General features: G+C 35.6%; 1 protein-coding gene across 1 annotated transcript in view; it reads left to right on the forward strand.

The window, feature by feature from the left end:
• The window catches only part of CERKL (ceramide kinase like), a 48,019-nt gene that overhangs the window by 7,952 nt on the left and 20,694 nt on the right, over positions 1-19,373 (forward strand). The window contains exon 2 of the mRNA XM_015868324.2: positions 13,970-14,212. Within this exon, the coding sequence (XP_015723810.1) occupies positions 13,970-14,212 (243 nt within the window). The remainder of the gene's footprint in view (positions 1-13,969; positions 14,213-19,373) is intronic.

Genomic DNA, 19,373 nt, shown 5'->3' on the forward strand with positions numbered 1-19,373 from the left:
CACACAACATCCAAATTCCTCATTCTTAAGTTTTTGGGAGTGGTTCATGTATGGTGTAGGACAGTGTTGGCTAGGTTTATCTTCTGGGAATGAGTGTGGTGGAGAGGACTGCATTTGTCAGAAGTACAGAGCTGCTATTCTGTCTTTGTTGTGCTCATAAGTGGAACTGTTTCTGAATGTTTATTTGGAGACTGAGAGTGGGTGTCTGATTTGAATCCCAGGTTTTACCAGTGTGCTTCTTTTTAAGACTGAAGAAGATCCTTAATTTATTTTTTCATGGGTAGGTGTGTGTTTGTTTGTTTTTCTTATGTTTTGTATTTGCCATCCTAGCTGAATGATGATAAATCTTTCAGAGTAGGGTGTATTGTGAATGCCAAACATTGAATGCTGTGTTTTGAGTGTTAGAGATTAAGCCCTTCAATTGCAAAATCAAGAAAATACATCCAGTCATTCCTAATGTGGAAGTATTGCTGCACAGTTAAAAACCAGAGTTTTTTAGAATATTTTTAAGTTGAGTTTTTGTTTGTTTTTCACTCTTGGTACCATTGGTACTCAAAGGCCATAATGGATCAAATGAACCCAAAGATAATGTAGAAGTATTACAGGTTGTTTTCCAGGTGCATCATTTGTTTTTGCTATGTTAGAAGGGTCTGTTAGTGTTACCAGACACAGAGAAATGTTTTTTGCTTAAAAAAAAGAAAGGGGAGAGAAAAGGTGTTTAGAAAATGGTAGGTCAGAATTTTCCTATGACTTATGCTATGTGGTAGCCTTTCTGTAAAGGGATCTGCTGGAAGACACTTCTTATGTGTGAGTTCTGGTGCATCTTCCTTAGCATGACCTCTCATTTCCTTGTAGAGGTCAGGAGGTACTAAATTTCTGACTAAAGGAGCACAGTAACATGTTTTACCATGCAGTTTCCTTATCCAGCTTGTGGCAGTTTATTCCCTGTGTGTAACAGTTCTAAGCAAGTGGTCAGTTTGTGGGCAGAATTCAGTACTAAGCTGATTTTCCTGGCTTCTGTCTACTCAGGCAATGCAAGATGGGAGTTACTGACATGCTTTTCAGCACAGAATAGTTGCTGTAGCTGTTGGTTTGTTTGAACTGTGACCATATATCTCTTCTGTCAGTTCATACACTCAAGTGAGTGTAGGAAAGTATGCTTTGCAAAGCTCAGAAAATGCAAAGCAACAGATGTTATGTGCTGCACAATTATACGTATCCTGGAAACAGATCTTTACACAGCACAGGCAGGCTTGGAAAAACAGAATTTCACATACAAATGGTAGTGCAAAGGGTAACAACTGTAAATACTGATGACTAAATACAGTGCTGTTTTGCAGATACTGAATTAGAATGGCTAAATGCTCATTACTACATTAAGGCCCTTGATTTGAAACATGTTAAAAAAGTCTTTGTATTTATATTTTTCTACATTGTTTAGTATAGCAGAAGTGGAATAAGTATTCTGAAAGAAATGTAGGAAAATGGCTTTTAAGGGAAAGCCAATTTTATTTAACTTAGATGATAGTTCTTGTAAATTAATAACCAAAAGTAAATAGGAAAAAATTCCAGTTAAGTGTCTGGTGTTTTATATGCAAAAAAACATATTTGTTTGGTTAGCCATTGAGTGTTTCATAGATGGCTCCTGCCTGGGTCCTCTCTCTGGCCCAGTGCTGTCACTGGGCCTGTTGGGCTGTCCCAGACTGCTGAGTGTTGCTGCAAAGAGCCAGGGCTGGGTGGGACTGGGCTTTCCCCAGTGTCTGCTCTGTCACATCTGTATGGTGCAACCAGGGCGAGGTGATTAGACAGGAATCAGAATTATCACAGCACTTGTGAATCGTACACTGACAGATAGATGGCTGAAGACGATGGATGGTAACTCATGTGGACTTCAAACTTTGAACAGATTTGTCATACTGTGCAGCAATTTCTGCTGTTAGTATGTTCCAGGGTAAGCCCAAGTATGTTGACATGCTGTGATAATCAGGAAAAAAATTAAAATAGATGTCTATTTTTAACTTGCTATTATTTTTATTAGAGGAAATAGAAGGGTTATGAATATTTCACATGAAATGTAATGATTGATCATCAGTTTTCTTTGATGTGCTCCTTAAGCGAGGCTGGGAAGATCTCCGCTTCTTTTTGTTCACATATCTTCTGTGTTGGAGGAAGAGGAACAACTAGGAATGTTCTAGAAAACATTAATAAACAGAGGTTAAAGGTACTTGATAAACATTGTTTGTTTTTTCTCCTTCTTCTGTTTGTTTGTTTTTTGCTTTGTTTTACTTCAGTACAAATAACAATGAAACAAAAATACATTTTTTTTACACTTGAATTTGGAAACAAACGGTGTTTTTGAAGTTTTATCCTTAGGTCTTACATGTTTTGTAGAAACTGCTTATGGAATGTACACACAGAAATTCAGTACTGAGTTGAAGATAATTTACACGCTTACGTCAGCTTGTCTTGCTTAAAGCAGATACTGCTTGTTACATTTACAAGTCTAACAGATGAATGGTATTAGTTTGCTGTAAGTTTCATTAGTCTGCTCCTACAGACAAAAAGTTGTCTTTAATTATGTTTCTCTATTATTTTTTGGTTGGTTTGGCTTCTAGTACTTGCTTTCTGTGTCTAATAAGTGGAATGATGGCTGCTTAAAATCTTCACAGTGCCTTTGGTATCAACAATGTGGTTGGAAAGTGGATAGAAGAAAGAAAAATTAGTATGGAATAAGCATAGAAAAGCAGAAACATTGAATTTGTATGCTTGGGGACTGTTAAAGTAGAAATGGGGAAGTATTTAGATGTTGATTCTGTCCTATGGTGCAATTTCAGACACACGTCTTTTTTCAGATGTGACAGTGAACCAAGAGTCAATACAATTAACTGTGGTTTAATGTGTTGGTCTTTGAATGTCATCAGATTGGGATCAAGATCGGGAGCTGTCACTAGGCCATGTCTCTTGTGTTAAATCATAAGTTTATTTGGTGGAAAATGTCATCTATCACTTAAACAGTTGTAAAGATTGTTATGTTAAGAATCATTAGTCTATAATCTGAAAGAGATGGTTGAGATGGGGCAAGGAAGGAACAGATGGCTGTAGCTTTCTATCTTTTAACATAATAAGTAAGGTGTATCAAACAAGAAGGACCAGGCTCAAGACAAAAGGATACAGTGGGTGACAGAACTATGAAACCTATTGCTAGGGATATGATTTATGCTAAAAGATTTTGTGGATTCATATGAAGACCAAAGGCATCATTTGAGGGCTGTTACATACCGAGACACCAGTCAGTTCAGTGTATCCCAGATGAAGACAGGTGGGCCAAGTAAAAGCATTGGGGGAAAATAGAATAAATGCTTGCTTTATTCCCTTTCTTCTCTTAGCATCTGTGGTCTGACACAGGATACTGGGACAGATGGACTCTTTCTTGGTCTGAGTCGATGTTGCTGATCTTATGCACCAGAAAGCAGCTAATTTATACTTAAATGCTGCTTTATGTAAAAGCACACACATTACTAGTCTGTAACTCTACCTGTATTTGCACTGCCAAGTAAGTTTTCTTGGTAGAATTTGAACTTCAGTGTTTGCCTAGCCTTCCATTTGCAAGGTGCTTATGTCCATTATGTAGACTTTTGTTCTGTGTCAACCACTTTTGGACTGCAAACTTTTTTTGTCTTTATTAATGATTACTTGGTTCATTTTAGAAGAGGGAGATGAATAAAGGATGTTGAAATGTATTCTGAATTATTTTTTTCTCTGATTTGTTGTTTAGTGTTTAATATTTTCAGCTGTAGGTGTGTTGTTTCTCTCTTGGTATACTTCTTCTTAAGCTGAACTTACTTTAATGAGTTTTGAAGTAGTTTTGGTGGCATTTATGTAGAAAGAGCTTTAGTGATTCCAAGGTACCCTTCACTTAGCTTTAACTAGGCTTTCCACAAAGAATAGATTTGAGTAACATTTATTGTAATATATAACATAAGATCTAGTCAAATATATGGTTACTTGAATTTTCTTAGTCTCAGGCTGTTGAAAAGGATGTAAAATAGTTTTAGTGATGGAGGTAGCTAGTTGACTTATTTCTGGAGCAAAAAGAAAATAACTTAAGCTGCTGCTACCAAATCCAGTTTGAAGGTGCATTTGTTATTTGCTGTATGAGTACTCTGAGTATGAATCTCTCTGGTTCCACAACAGTATGTGGGATATATCCCACATTGCCAGGGTCTGCGTTTGAATCTCATAGTGATTTGTGACCGGTTGATATACTGCTATTGTTTAACATTTTGGAAGAATAAAAATTTTAGAGGTTGAATGAGTATTTTTGTCATGTGATATGCATCTCTGTAACAGTGAAAACTCATCTGAAATTGGGTATTTTTATATGTTGATCAGTAGCCTTTTTCTTTGATCCTGGTACTTCATGGTATTCTTTATTCTTCTTCATTGCCCTAGCTCTGTCCATGTGATTCTTTACATGATTGTTACTTGTCTCCCCAAGTATCTTCATAAGACCATGGAAATGTCTCTAAATTCACATGCTTAGCTACCAATCACCTTCAGTGATGGCAATAAGGAATTAATATCTAAATGTGCTATGTTGTTGCATTTACAATACTGATGTTAGGAGGAATAAATGGAAATATCAAGGAATCTGCTTGAAAACAAAGCACTAAGAGTCTCCTTTTTTGAGGCTATTAGTATTTGCAAAGATGTGAAGCTTAAGTCTTGGGAAGCGTTATTTTTGTTTGTTTTTTGGGATGTTTTTGGCAGTGGTCCTTCTTTGGTTAGATTCTCTATTTTTAAGCACTTGGAATGCCTGTCAGGAAACGCATACATTTCTGTGTGTAACTTAGTATAGTAATGCAGTTTGATGTACAAGTTATTTTTATAGCTGTCGTTAATTTTGAATTTCATGATACTTAATGCTAAAATTTTATTCAAAGAGTTTTTGTTTTTTTTTTTGCAGTCTGAATATTATTTAAAATGCATTAACTTATTCAAATTTATGCAGTGGTTATTGCACAAACCTAAAAAAAGATGGAGAACTTTAAAAATTGTGGGCATCTTGTGATAATTTCAAATGTGTTATAAATGACTTGTTACCAGTAGTCTTGAAATATATAATAAAAAATATTGGAATAATTAAAAGTAACAGCCTTTCCTATTATTTTTGAATGTAACTCCATTTCCAAAATAGCATTATATGTGCTGATCAGATATTCCCCACAATTATTTTTATTAAATCATTTTGCTGTAGAGCTGTTGATCTATTTTTCAATATCTTGTGCATGGGGTTTGAAACTTAATTACCTTAAATAAATTTATAATTTAGTCTTAGTTTTAATTTCAACAGCAGTGTATTGCAGTATATTCAACAGTTCTTCTGCTAAATGGAATAAGCATATACTTAGCTTGCAGCACAGATACATGGGCACAGGTGGACATCTTGGTAGTGTGCACCATGCAGAGAAACACATGGCACTACACAACATGGGGCAAAGAGCATGCAGTTTGAATTAGAAGTCATTTTATGGATACCTTGTAAATTTGTGCTTGTTCAAATATGGACTGTAATGGGCATACATGTTTTAATATTGAACATTTGTGATAAGTGTGTAACTCTAATGTGGTTGTCCTTACTTTGTGGAAAGAGGTAGTATTGTATAAGCCTGTTTCTGTCAATATTTTAATAATTTATCTTTATAACTGCATTTTGTCTATATTTATAGCAACATTGGCACCCTGTGTACAGAAGATACAATCAGTGCTGAAAGGAAACTTGCATCCATCTGGAAGCAATAAACTTTTCTAAAAGACTGCACAGTGTTACTTAATCCTGTGATTTCTTACTGTGAGTGAAATTAAGGTTTGGTTCAGTTGTGTCACATCATATTGGTATCAAATCTTTCGTGAGAGCTTTGCCGTAGTGTTAAGCTACAAACAAAATTGATGAAAGTCTGAGAACATAATTTTCTCAGTCACAGGATTATGCATCACTGTAAGTGTAGCCAAGTCCCTATACTAACAGTAATAGCAATACCAGAAAGCTCTCACAGTGCAATACTCTAGCAGCTTTCTTCTTTGTGTGAAAATCTCAATTGTAGACTAAACAATTGACTATACCTTAAATTTTAAATTGTGTTCTAAGCAATTATTTTATGTTACATCCATGCCACATTGTATGAAATATGTATTTTTTAACATGCCAAAATATTTTGCAAAGTTTCATATAGAAATATGAACAGCTTCATTAAAAGCAATGGGAAAATGTTTATTATAAAGATAATCTAACAAATCTCTCTTTTTCCTGTTTTTCTCCTAAGTCTATTAGGTGTGGTGTACATGAACAAAATGGGATTCATTCATCCCTGCAGGCAAATTGGTGTAGTCTTACATCCTGAACGGAGCTGAAATGCACTGGTGGTGAGGGAAAGGTTTTGTTCTTGTCAGAGGATTCTGGTGGTGCTACTGCCATGTACTACCTTAAGCATGGCAAGCATGTGAGGGGCAGGCAGGCACAACAAAATTCAATTGTTTGAGGCATGCTGATATTCCTGAACGCGAGACACTAATATTTATCAGTATTTGATGTTCTCTAAATCTGTATTTGAGATTGAAGTAAATGTCTTGATTATAAGAGTCTGAGTAGAACTGATTATTAACTTGTAACTGATCAGTCTTGGTGGTGATGTCATGTGGATGTAAGAGGCAATTTTTAGTTTTCCCCATTACTTCCTAAAATGACAGAAGTGACTGTCTTGATTATGACATAAATCAGTAGACACAAACCTGTGTGTGTGTGAGAGAGAGATGCTTCAAAGCAGAGCAGAATGGAGCTCTTGTTTCCTTGCTGGTGTTTCTCTAGTACTTTTCAACTCTACGAAGCTGTTGTATCGAATCACATACATTGTTAGACCCCACTTTTTTGTTTTATTTCACAGACCACAATTTTTTAAACTAATTCCTTCATATGATAGTGGTGCCGTTGGTCTGTGTAAACCTATCAGTTCTATCTGATGGCTGAATCTGCCAGGGCTTTACAGAAGGGTGAAAACTGCTGATGTTTGTTCCACTGTTGTTGCATGGATGTTCGCCATACAATTCCTACTTACAGAAAAGGAGGTTCAGACACTTTGTAAAAAAATTTGCTGCTGTTTTTCCAGTTGTGTTATGAAATTAGGCAGTGTGTGGGCCATACTCTTAATGTAAAATGTAGAACTTTCTGTATTAAATTTTCAGTGACCTCTTTCTTAATGTGATGTTAATGACAAAATGTAACTATTAAAAAAGCAAAGACTTTCATACTTCCTCTGTAGTGCATTAGTTTTGGGATCTCTCTCTGCCTTTCTTCTTTTTGGCCAACCTAGCAGATCTTCTCCTTTGGGGTTATTTTTCATCTCCTTCAGGTTCTTTGTTTGAAGAAACTCTTCCTTCCTGATCTTGTCTGAAACAGTATTAAGGAGTTGTGCTGAGCCTTAATTGCAATTTTCTGTGGAGAGCTTTAATTCAAGTAGCTATACAAACAGCAACCTGGGTTGCTAGGTGCTTTGTCACTCCTGAGGCCTGATCAGGATTAGAGGGGGTGTTCCCAGGCCTGACTAATTTCTAAAAGGAAGTCAGCTCCAGCAAAGATGTCCTCTGAGCTGTTCTAAACTTTAGCCTTGTGGTCTGAGATTATTTAAACTTTTGCTTGATTTAGTCTATGTGTTCCCTTTGCCACTTTCCAGCCTCATTTTTTGTCTTTTGCTTTGGCTTAAGCTAGAGTTAGGCAGTTTCATACTGTTTTGTTTGTTTGTTTTGTTAGATATTTGCTTATTGCAGATTGCTTATTCTATTAAAGGCATAATGAATGTTACCCATGTTTTAAGTTCTTGAGTGTGCCTCCAGCACAGGATACCAAGGATGGTACCAAATGTATCTTGAGGAAACAACTCCTGTAGTTGTTGTGACAATGCGGCAAAACCTACTAGATTTGATGAGGATGTCCAAAATCAATCATTTGTCATCAGTCTTGTGAAAAGAGAAACTTGGAATGTGGAGAGAGAAGAAAGGGGAGGATTAAATGCCAGAAAAATGCAACTAACCAGTAAAATTTTGAGTCAGAGAAAGGAGGTTGGGATGATTTCACTACAAAACCAAGGGAAGGACTCTTATAGGTAGAGACTGAAGCACATTTGATTTGACTATACTAATTCCTTATGAAAATAATATTCCTTTCTAATCCTTTTATTTATAGGACTGTTATGCTTGTACAAATGCATAGGAATGCACTCCTGGACAACTAAATAAACAGTTCTACAGAAATGAGCAAACCTGCAAGTACCCCCATTTCAGATGTTTTTCCTTCGAGATGGCTTCACTAAGCAGGAATAGTGAATAATTGTCTTGATGCCTTTTGCTGCTATTTAAAATAGTTTGTAATTTCTTATCTGACAAAACTAAATGTGCTGTTGCTGGCTTATAAGGCAGAGCTTTATTCTATGATTCATATATATCTTTATATAAATATATATATATTTAAAATGGAAAAATACATGAAAAGAATTTTTAAAAATATTGAGAAAACACTGTGCATCTTTCCTAGTTCTTGCTGACTCTTGTTCATCTGTCCTTGCATGATCCTTGAGGAGTCAGCTATTTGAAGTGAACATGCCCAGAACCTTGGTCAAGCCGTGTTAACTTTCTACTAATGGCACGAGGCAGTTCCAGCTCTTCTTTCTTCTCGGTGTATTTTCTTACCATTCTAAAACATCCCTGGTTTTGTAGGACTTGTGTTTGACTGGCTGTACTAATCAGCTTGTCAGAAGACTAAGCCAACAAAAAAGTAAAATGAAATCTACAGTTTGTGCTACTTCAGAGAACTGAATTAATTCATCTTGATTTTTCTAAGTGCCAGACATAACACAAAGGAAAGGAGTGGACTACACAGACATGGTAGTTTCCTGTATTGGAAGAGAGATTAGTGGCAAGGTGTAGCATTGGCTTGGCAAAATACATCACTTCACCCTCAGATTCTCTAAAGGAGAATGAAAATTGGTTATATTCCTGTCAGATGCTTTTAAGCTCAATTTTCTTCCCTGAAGGATTACAGCTGTTGCTGCCAGTAAATAGCAGCATGAAAATATGACGGTAGCGTTTGCACCCTGCTTTTGTTTTCTCGCTCCGGAGGAACTGAGATGCATCTCTTCTGTACTTTGTAGCACTTCCTGGACTTCTTGCCATTCACTAGGAGATCACTACAAATAGCCTGGAAAATATTTTTCTAGACTAGTGTCTTGGTTGTGTTATACATCTTTTAGAACATAATTTAAAAGGAGAGCAGTAGTGTAAAGGTGGTCTTCAAAGGAAAGAAAAGAAAGCAAAACAAAACCAACTCTAACTTCTCTGAAGCCTGGCCTTTCTCTCACCCTTTCTCTAGTCCATTGATCACTATTCTGGCCAAGCAGTAAGGTTTTCTTTCTTTACTTATGGGAGAGAGTAAGAAGCATAGCATTAATTTTTTTACCAAGGTGTTGCCTGATCTGTCTTTCTGAAACAGAAAGCACTTGAACATTCAGATGTTCTGAAAGTAGCTTTTCTGTCTTACCTTTAGAGTGTTTAACTAATACTACATAGTCTGATGTGATCTATATGGTACATCTCAGCTTTTTTGGCAAGGATGATCATACTTGCTCTGTTGTAGTTCTCATTGCTGATCCTTCTTAATTGGTGTTGTAGCTGAAAACTCTTGAGTGGTTTCATGAAACAGTGGCATGCCACTTCACAGCACATTCTGAGGGGAAAAACAGGCTTAAGTTAGTAGTTGCTTTCCTGCATGTGTTTGTTAGATGTTATATAACATTATTATTTCTAAATAATTACTGCTAACCCTGAATTTGTAAACACGTTGTCTAGATAGATTTCATTTTTCATTATATTTATTTCCTTTTTGTATTTATATTAATGCTTTTATATCTTATGGTATTTCTGGAATGGTCATTTTGAAAATTGTGTTCATGCTGCGTAAGATCTGCTGTAACTGCTGTTTGCTAAATTTTCTTTTCTTTGGTATAAACTTGATGATTCTTATATATTTCAAATTGAATATTTTGTTATACTGTACTCAGATATAGCAATGAAAAATTATTGAAGCAAGCTTTCAAAGCACCGTGGAACAAAATAAGTTCAGTAAGTTTATCTATAAAATGTAGTTAGGTGGGGAAATGGTTTTCTAAAGGTCATAGGAAGAATTCATGAACAAGGAAGCACAACCCATTATTCCTTATTTCCAAATCTTGCGTGTGTGTTCTTCTTTTTAATGTGCTCCAGATACCTGTTATAGGAATTAGATCCTCAGATCTAATCACCTCTCCTAGATGTTGGGCCTCTACTGTAAGATAAGTTCAATAAGCATTTTATTGTTGAAGTGTTTGTATCTTGATAACTCACTTCTGCAAACTGTTCTATTTTCTGTCAGACTGTTTTTGTTTTCCTTGGGTATACTTTGATCAATTTTGCTGTAAATATGAGAACTTTTTTAAAGCTTAATTTAACACACGCAGTTTACAATTAAAATATATTTGAGTGAATCAACGTATCACCCTTTGATTTGGCTTAGTATGGTATATATAGACATCTTTTTTTATTAAAGATATTAAATAGGAGATTAGATTAATGTAAACAGGAAGAATGTCAGATAGTGTCATTTTTAAAAAATCAGTGATAGGATAAATAGAGGCATAAAACTTCCTAGAAATTCATATATCAGGCAGGCTTTCTTTTCATGCTGCATTTGGGGGGGAAAAAAAGTGGACATGTGCAGAAACTGTGAGTACAATTAGCGTCAAGCAGATAAATCCAACTCTAATCCTGTTTACGCTCTACATCAGACAGATGTGCTGAGATTGATTTAGACAAGCTCTTGGCTTATAGTAAATTTTTTTTAAAGTACCATATATTCTGTTTTTGTTAGATCTTTGTTAAATGTTAAGTGCTGCTAGTTTTAGTCTTCCTAACGCCTGTAACCTACTTTGTGCAGGTTTCCTTTCAGCTCTCATGATGACAGGGCAGCCTGGTAGAAGAGATTATCTTTATTCCTTGTAATTAAATTGACTTTTTTTTTTTTTTCCAGAAGATGCAACAATGGGAAGTGGGTAGTGAATTAAATAAATAGCATGATATCTAATAGATGTATACTTAAATCTTTTGCAAGAACAGATGGTACCCAATATCTTTCTAAGTAATGTGAGAGGACAGTTAATGTCCTGAAAAAGCTACCAGTAACCAGCGTGATACAAACAGATTTGATGAAGTTTAAAAAGTGCCTAATCCAATACAAACTTTGTTTTTAAAGTATTTTTTCTTGTTAATACACATTAGAGATATCTTATAAATATAGCTTGACTTAAATTTTCACCTGAGTTGTTTTATAGAATTTTACTGTATTAGAAATTATCTGATTTTCTGTAAAAATAGAAGATGAAAAACACTGTAGGATATTCCTAAGGCCTTGTATGCAGAGTTCTTTTCAATATCAGTAAAAATTGATTGTCCTAATCCTACTGACTCATTGAGTATTTTCTCAGCAACTGAAAATTTGACAATTATGCTTTTATATGTTTCAGTGTTCCTAGTTTATATACTTCTCTAAGCTGTGTTTGAAAGCATGTTACAGTAAAACAGCTGGAGTCAAATGTTGTTTTTGGAAGTGTGGAGCTGTCTAGTATGAATGCTTTATTTGGTTATCTAAAGTTTTGATGTGCATCTAAGTGACACAAGACTTTGACAAATATGGAGGAAGAGGAAACTCTAACAGCAAATAGAAAATCTGGCTCAAATAGTAGCATGAGAAGACGAGACAGGCCTTACTGACTTATGACTAACTGTCATTTTATGGGAACTCATAGCAGAAATAAGAAAGTGAAATATTTGTATTGGTCTGTGTGAATGTGCTTTGGCTTTGTTGCAGGACAGTTGTCATTATATTTTGTGTGTTCTTGTTTATGAAATTTCCTAAAATGTTGAGTGTGTACTGGAATTTTCATTGGAATTTATGCCTGAAAACACAGGTCTTTCTGGAAAAAGATGAGCAGACCCCTCTTGAAAATGCTATTTTTAAAGTTAAGACAGATACTAAATATGCATATTAAACTATACTTAAACATATGTATAGTTTAAAGTAAGGAATTCAGGATGTTTCTAGGAAGCACTTCATTTAAGGTCTACAAAGGCTATTTACTCCTAGTTGTTTTAGAGGAGCAATGTAAAGTTGGTAAGGGCCAAGAAGTCAGATGAGGTGCTATTTAAGTGTTCAGGTTCCTTTGTGCTATCAGCTCACCCCTTGGACCTGTTGGATGCTGCCCCTGGGGCTCTGATGGAAATGTGGTTGTTATCAGTGGTGCTGACAAATGCTGTATCATAGCTTCTTAGGTAGTGATGCAGACCTTTCCTGCTCAAAGAAAGTCAGACTTGCTGAGGCCTTCAGCTCAGTGTGGTGTACTGAGGAAGGCAGTACCTGAATTTGCAATCTCATGCTGCTCACATCTCCAGGAAGGGTACCATGACAGGGTTTTGCACCTTGCCCTGAGCTTTCTCTCAGTGCACAGCGTTCATCACACACCCTGCCCTGTAGCTTTTCCACTAATAAACCTTTTGAGCTGCTGCAACATTTGGAAAAGGTGTCTGGTTTCTAGCTATTCTTGCCTTGGGCTGCAAGGTGACCTTTCTTTGTTGGTCTATAGCACATTGCATCTGCTGTAATTATGTAGATAGTAAAGGATCCTTTCCTGTCCAGATTTCCATGTCTAACAGGAATTATGATTTCTTTTTCATTCAAACTGTGTACTTGAATTAGGTTGATTTTGAGGTTTGATATGTTTTGTAGCTTAAGGGAGCAGAAAAAGATTGTATTCTTGCTTAATAGATCTCAAAAAGGCATTTGGAACTATTGTCATTGCATGGCAGCATCAGCAGCCAAAGGCCAAAGCCAAAAGACAGCCCCAGAATGAGAGAGCCTTCATTTCATGTTCCAGCCTGAAGCAGCTCTGCTTGGAGCTAAGGGCCTTGAACTGTTGAAAGAGATTGAGACTTTCTTCCACTTGTCTTCTAAATCACATTAATAACTTGAAAATGAGAGACAAGATGGATGATGTGCTTTTGGTTTATTTTCCTGGTTTTGCTGTTTTCAGCTGTTTTCTGATCTTGCTCTGCTTTAAACCCTGAGAATATCAGTTGTATTAATGAGGGGGAAAAAAGCATATATAATTAATAATCTATGTATATATAATCAGCTTGTGTCATAGAACATTTTTGATCTCTGAGAGTTCTGATTCAGGAGAAGAGAATGGAGATTTTGCCCTGTGAATGTAACAACAGCAAGAGGTGGGGAGGAAGGAGATTATAACATTTTTTTAGAGTCTAGTATTTTAGTTAATGCTTTTAAGATCAGAAGACTCTTTGAAGTTATGCTATTCATATAGCAGAATATCTAACCTAAATAATATAGAGTTAGTAAAATACAAGATCAAAATTAGACCAACAATTGATGCAAGCGGTATGCACTAAATTTCAATACAGGCACAGGCAGACTCTTTATCGGGGTCTGTTTTGATAGGGCAAGAAAAAATGGTTTCATACTGAAAGAGGGGATATTTAGATTGAATATAAGAATAAAAGTGTTTTATGCTGCAGGTGATGAGGAACTGGAACAGGTTGCTCAGAGAGGTGGTGAATGCCCCATCTCTGGAAACATTCATGGTCAGACTGTACAGCACTCTGAACATCCTGATCTAGCTATAGATGTAGATGACCTGAAAGTGTCTATTCTGACTCAAATGATTCTATGATTCCATGATTCTGTGAACAGTTGAAGCTAGTGATGAAGCTGTTTTGGTTGTTGTTGTTGCTGTTATTTGGGTTTTTTTTGATTGGTTTTTGTTTTAGATAATTACTCCTAGTCAACTCATAGTAACACTTTTTTTCTTCCCTACAGGTGATTCCAGTACAGCTTTACAGTTGAAAGAGGAGATTATTGAAATGAAGGATGTATTTTCAGTAAAAGTGAAACGTCGCCGTTTTGTAGGACAGAAGAGAGGTGGTACTTTGTTGGGTATCACCATTTTTAAATGCTTGCATAAAGAAGAAAATAAACTAACAGACTGTGCTATCCATTTGAATAACTTCAGTGAAGATCATTGTCATTCATGGTTTAGATGTCTAAAGGAAATTTTGAATGGTAAGCACTTAATCTGGGTTACTATTACTTCAGACTTGTTTCTATCAGTAAAGCATAAGGTTTAATGAAGCTTAGAAAAATTTTGTCTGTGGAAATTAATACACAAGCATATGAATGTTGTTGGAAAACATTTACTACTGACATTCTACAAAGTGAAGTGCCTAGATTAGGAAAATGATGATGACTAATGCATTTGTAGAAAAAGATGCTACATTCGCATCTGATGCTATTACTTAGAAGTATTCGAGCACTGCAAACAAGTAGCTGATTGTATTCTGGACTCGTCAGAGACTTCCCAGAGCCTGTTTAAGAGCTCCCACTTGAGATCTGGAAATTACTGGAGGCTAACGGGACAGGCTTTCCTTCATAAATTCACAGGTGGAAGTGCTCTTAAGGCTCTGTAGGACTCTTGTATAATTTGGTACAAAGCGTATTGACGTTGGGTAGTGACAAGAGGCAATTCTTTATTTTAGAACTATCTTTCTGGTTTTGAGTGGAATAATAATAGTTTTGGGATGCTTTGTTAACCCCCAGTAGTTGTATTTTTCATGGAAACTGATTTCACGTTAAAGAAATATTCACTCTTTTTTAGAGTGTGTGTGTGTGGTGGAAACAACACACACACACACAAAAACCCCTAACACGACAAGCCAAACCCTTACACTGTAATTTAATACCTGCAGTTTTGGAAAAACACATAGTATAGTGCACTTGTAATTGAAACAAAACAGAAAAACGCAAACCAAACTCTGATTCATTGTCAAAATATTTCTGTTTACTGACCACAGCAAATGAATTTCTTTATTATGGAAGAAAAACAGTCTATCTAACAATAGGTCGTTGCAACTCCAGCTGAATTGTTAATACTGAGTCAGACGAGAGCATTCAAATCTTACACCTCTGTAATGTTTGTTGTGACACTGCCAGTGCTGAATCATAGTGTGCTTCTATTAAATTTACTTTGTCAAAAACAGACACCAGAGAAAGTAAAATAACATGCTTCAGGTGTGTGTATACTGTTTGCTCACAACATGCTTTGGATTATCCAATCAAAATTCTGTATTAAAACATACCTTACTTTGCTCCTTTTGAAAGGCCTTATCACTAAATATTGAAATCTGAAGAAGTGCCAAGATTCTTGCAGATCTCCAGCTACCCATAAAAGCAAATACATTTGCATAAGAAGCAAATGTCTGTTTTGTTCCCAGATTACCCTCTATCCATCAGGAGCTGTGATACCATATGTTCACAGAAAAAAAAGCAGCAGTATCTCTTGCTCAGGTTGCCTTGACTTCGAGGTGCAGCCTCTGTTTCATAGCTTTGTAATTGGAAGCCACCTGAACCTGAAAAAAGCATTCTGTGCAATGTTGCTGTTTCTGGTTCTTCCTTGAGCTTTGGTCTTTCTCCAGGAGTTAAACCTTGTGCAGATTTTGCTTGATGTTTAATTTGTACATTTTCTTTCTTTTTGCTTCAGGATTAATTAGGACTCAGTGAGTGCGTGTGGAAGGGAAATAACCAAACATAACCCCTGCCACATTTACAGTGTTTAAACTGTGTTGTGAATTCTGTAGTTATAGTAAAAGTAGTTTTCTGTAGTGTCAGATATTGAAGACTGAGTAAGTATTTAAACTGTATTTCTATACAGAAAATTAGCAAATTGACAGCATTTCTATGCTCAGAGTGGCAGAAAAATTACCAGATATTCAAACAATGATGGTATACTAATAATTCAGGAAAAAAAATTATCTTGATTTAAAATACACCAAACATTGTCTGGAAGGCTCCAGCAGGATACAGTTCTGGACTACAAGTACAAAGCATATAAGTTCTGCTAATTGTTTGGCAATTAAGATTGCAAAAGGTATATTATATCTCTGCTAGAAATAGTGATAAATTTTCATGGTTTTTTGCCACAGCTTGTTTGTTTTTGTAACAGTGCTGAGGACACCTTGGGATGTCTTCACTGATGAACTCAAATTTGCTCTTTTTTGTTTACTTATGGACAGCAGGGCAAAAATAAAATTATATCCTTCCAAAATTACTTTTATTTCTTTTTTTTCAGTGTTTCATGTCAGAAAAACATTTTGATTAACTACTGAATTACATTCTTGGAGGATTTTTACTGCTTTGAGACAGGAGCAAATTAAATGGGGTGGTTGTCAACATAGTGTCTATAAGTTTGAATATGGTTGTCAGTAAATACGGATGTTCATTTGTCACATTTCTCTTCTAAGAACTTCAATTTAAAGTCTGTGTAGTCTCTGATCTTTCATGAAGCCTGACATGCTATAGGTGAGTGCACATACTCTTTTTCAGTGCAGATTCAGTGTCTATTGCATCTTTCTCTGCATGTGTGTAACAGTAACAAGCACGTGCTACCATCTTCTCACTTTTAATGCTGATTTTGTACATAACAGTGCTGTTGTTCCTGTGGGAAATTAAGAGCTTGCTTAATGATATAGCATTCAAAAAAACTATGATCTGTATTTCATATATTTTTTAAACTGATGTGAAATGACTGCTGCCAAATCAAAGTGCACATCTATGACATCTATGGAGTCTAGGCTCCTGGAAAGTCACAAATGGGCAGCTTATACCATTCCTAGTTTGGTCTTACGTCAGACCTGTCGTACACTGACTCTCAGAGATTTCCTCTTTGCATCTTCCTGTACTGGGCTTATGAGTGTGTGTTGCAGGCATGTTGTGTAAGTGGGATTCACTGATTAATTTTGAATCCTCTCCATGTGCAAATACCCAGAGCTACTTAAAGGGTTAAGATGTTCCTGGAAATGGGAGAAAATGGATAATTAGTAATACTCATTTTCCTTTTTTGAATTTTTTCAACTGTGATGAGACTTATTCTCACTAACAGTTAATTTTAAAGAGTTCCTCTTAAAAGATCTGTAAGTTAAAATGAGACAATAAATACTGTTAAAAATAAGAGTTGGAATAACAAAAAATGCATAAAGTGCATTTTATTTTTATGCACTATTCTTTAGCATCTCTCTCATACTGGGATTTGATATAAATGGCTGAAACTTGATGCATGAAGTTTTAATTAAACCATTAATGTTAAACATTAACTTTGCTTAGTTAATATTAACAGTGGTGTCTCCATAGTTACATTAACAAATCTGTTTCATATTATTAATTTTCCTCATGTATAATATTCTTAACTGGTGTATATTTATAAATGCATGTAATAACGACATGATTCCAGGCCCTTAACTTTTGTAACATAAACCCATTTCCATAAAACTAGGAATGGAAAGCAGCACAGATGTATGTCTGAGCATAGCGTCTCTGCTGCCCTCCAAGCCTTTGTTTTCAGAACACCCTGATTGACCTACCACCCTTCATGGTTCACTGATTCACTTGATAGATCAAGTTTAAACTAGTGCATATTAGCACATTTGTTAGTATTGGAGGAACAGTTGGCCTTCCTGCTTTAGGCTGCTGGTTCATTTCAAATGGAGCAGCTACAGAAAACAATAACAGAACACCAGTTAGGACAGCACCAAAAGGCTGACAGACTGAAAGCAGTTGCAGGCTGTAGTAAATAAGATCAGTTCATTCACAATGTTGTTTAGAGAAAATTAAAAGATGATAATTATTTAAAACGTTGTGTTTTTTTTTTAAAGGAAATTTCACTATATAATTGTGTTAAAATTTCATCTTTGACTATTATTGGATTTTCTTTTATTAAACCCAGTTGCTTGATTTATAACATGTCTGTTACACACAGGGAATGATAGCTAACAATTTTTGACCTTATCAGCCATTCATGTATGATCCTGTACCATCTCTCTTCTCAAAAGTCATTTGTGAAATGAAAAAGAAATGAGTGCAGAATTGGTCTATAATGAGGAGCCTTTGGAATATACCTTATTTACTCACGTCCCTTTTGTATAGCATTTCTCTACTCTTCTGGTGATATAGTAAGTTTAGATACCGTTCCATATTCTCAACATGATTTGTATAAGTACCCATTAGCAGGTGTTCAAAGTTGTTTTTTTTTTTTCTTTTTAGGGTTTTCTAAGCCATCGACTGTGGTGCATAACAGAAAGCTCATCAGCATATTGTTTATAGGAGAAAAAAGTTTGTTGCCTTACACCTAGATCATCTGTGTGTCTTTTCCTAAATATCAGAGAGAGATAGAGCCTAGTAAGCTTTTTCTGCTTTCAAGCTTTATTTGTTGTGAATTTTTGTGTTTCTTGGATAGAAATAAAGCAGGTCAGTGACTTCAAATTAAACACCAGTGATAGTGTCAACAAATGCTTAGAGCTGAAATTGTTTAATATACCATGCAAGTCCACACAAAGCGGGAACCTGTCTCTACTGGGGGGCTGTTTTATTTCATACACGTGACATGACATGCCTCCCAAGAACATGCTTCTCTGTGAAGGTGCTAAGGCCACTGACTGAAGACATCCAGGGTATTCATCAGGTGCTAAGGATGCATCAGGACTAAACTGCCCTGGTAGATATCCTTCAGTGTCTTTAGGAAATCTTATAAGATTATCTGTCTTGTGTTAGTAAAGGTGTTAATTTTCATCTCTGAATTCCTTGATGTGTTTAAATGAGTCAAAGAATAATCTATAGGAATTTTATAGTCATCATATTTTGGTCTTGTGGAATACTTTCCCCTTGATTCTAAAACTGTATTTATCTATAATTTCTCAGAGGAATTGTTCCTACTCAGTAGAATCAGAAGGAAACATCTTCAGGAAGTTCTGAAGATTCTGATAGTGATTTTAAGGTTCATATGAATGTAAAAAATTAACTAATACTCTATATGGGGCTGGAAAATGTGTTCTTTTCCCCACTTTTGGCTCCTTTTGGCACTTAGGACTACTGCTAATGTTCCTCCTGAATGTTAAAAGTGGTGTGCTTATCAGATCTTGTATGTAATCTGATGCTAAATGGAAATTGAGAATTTGAGTTAATTAATTGAACACAGAATTGTTCAAATCATGTATTTCAAGTAATGACAAAAAAACAAACAAAAAAACCCCAAAACAACAACAATAAAAAACAAACAAACAAAAAAACCCACCAAAACCAAAAGCCAGCAGTACTGCATGCCATCACTTGCATTTTATAACAAATCAACTGGATCATGGCAATTGTTGGAATCATATAAAAGACTTGAAAAAATGGT

This window comes from Coturnix japonica, chromosome 7 (assembly GCF_001577835.2).
Source record: "Coturnix japonica isolate 7356 chromosome 7, Coturnix japonica 2.1, whole genome shotgun sequence".
Lineage (NCBI taxonomy): Eukaryota > Metazoa > Chordata > Aves > Galliformes > Phasianidae > Coturnix > Coturnix japonica.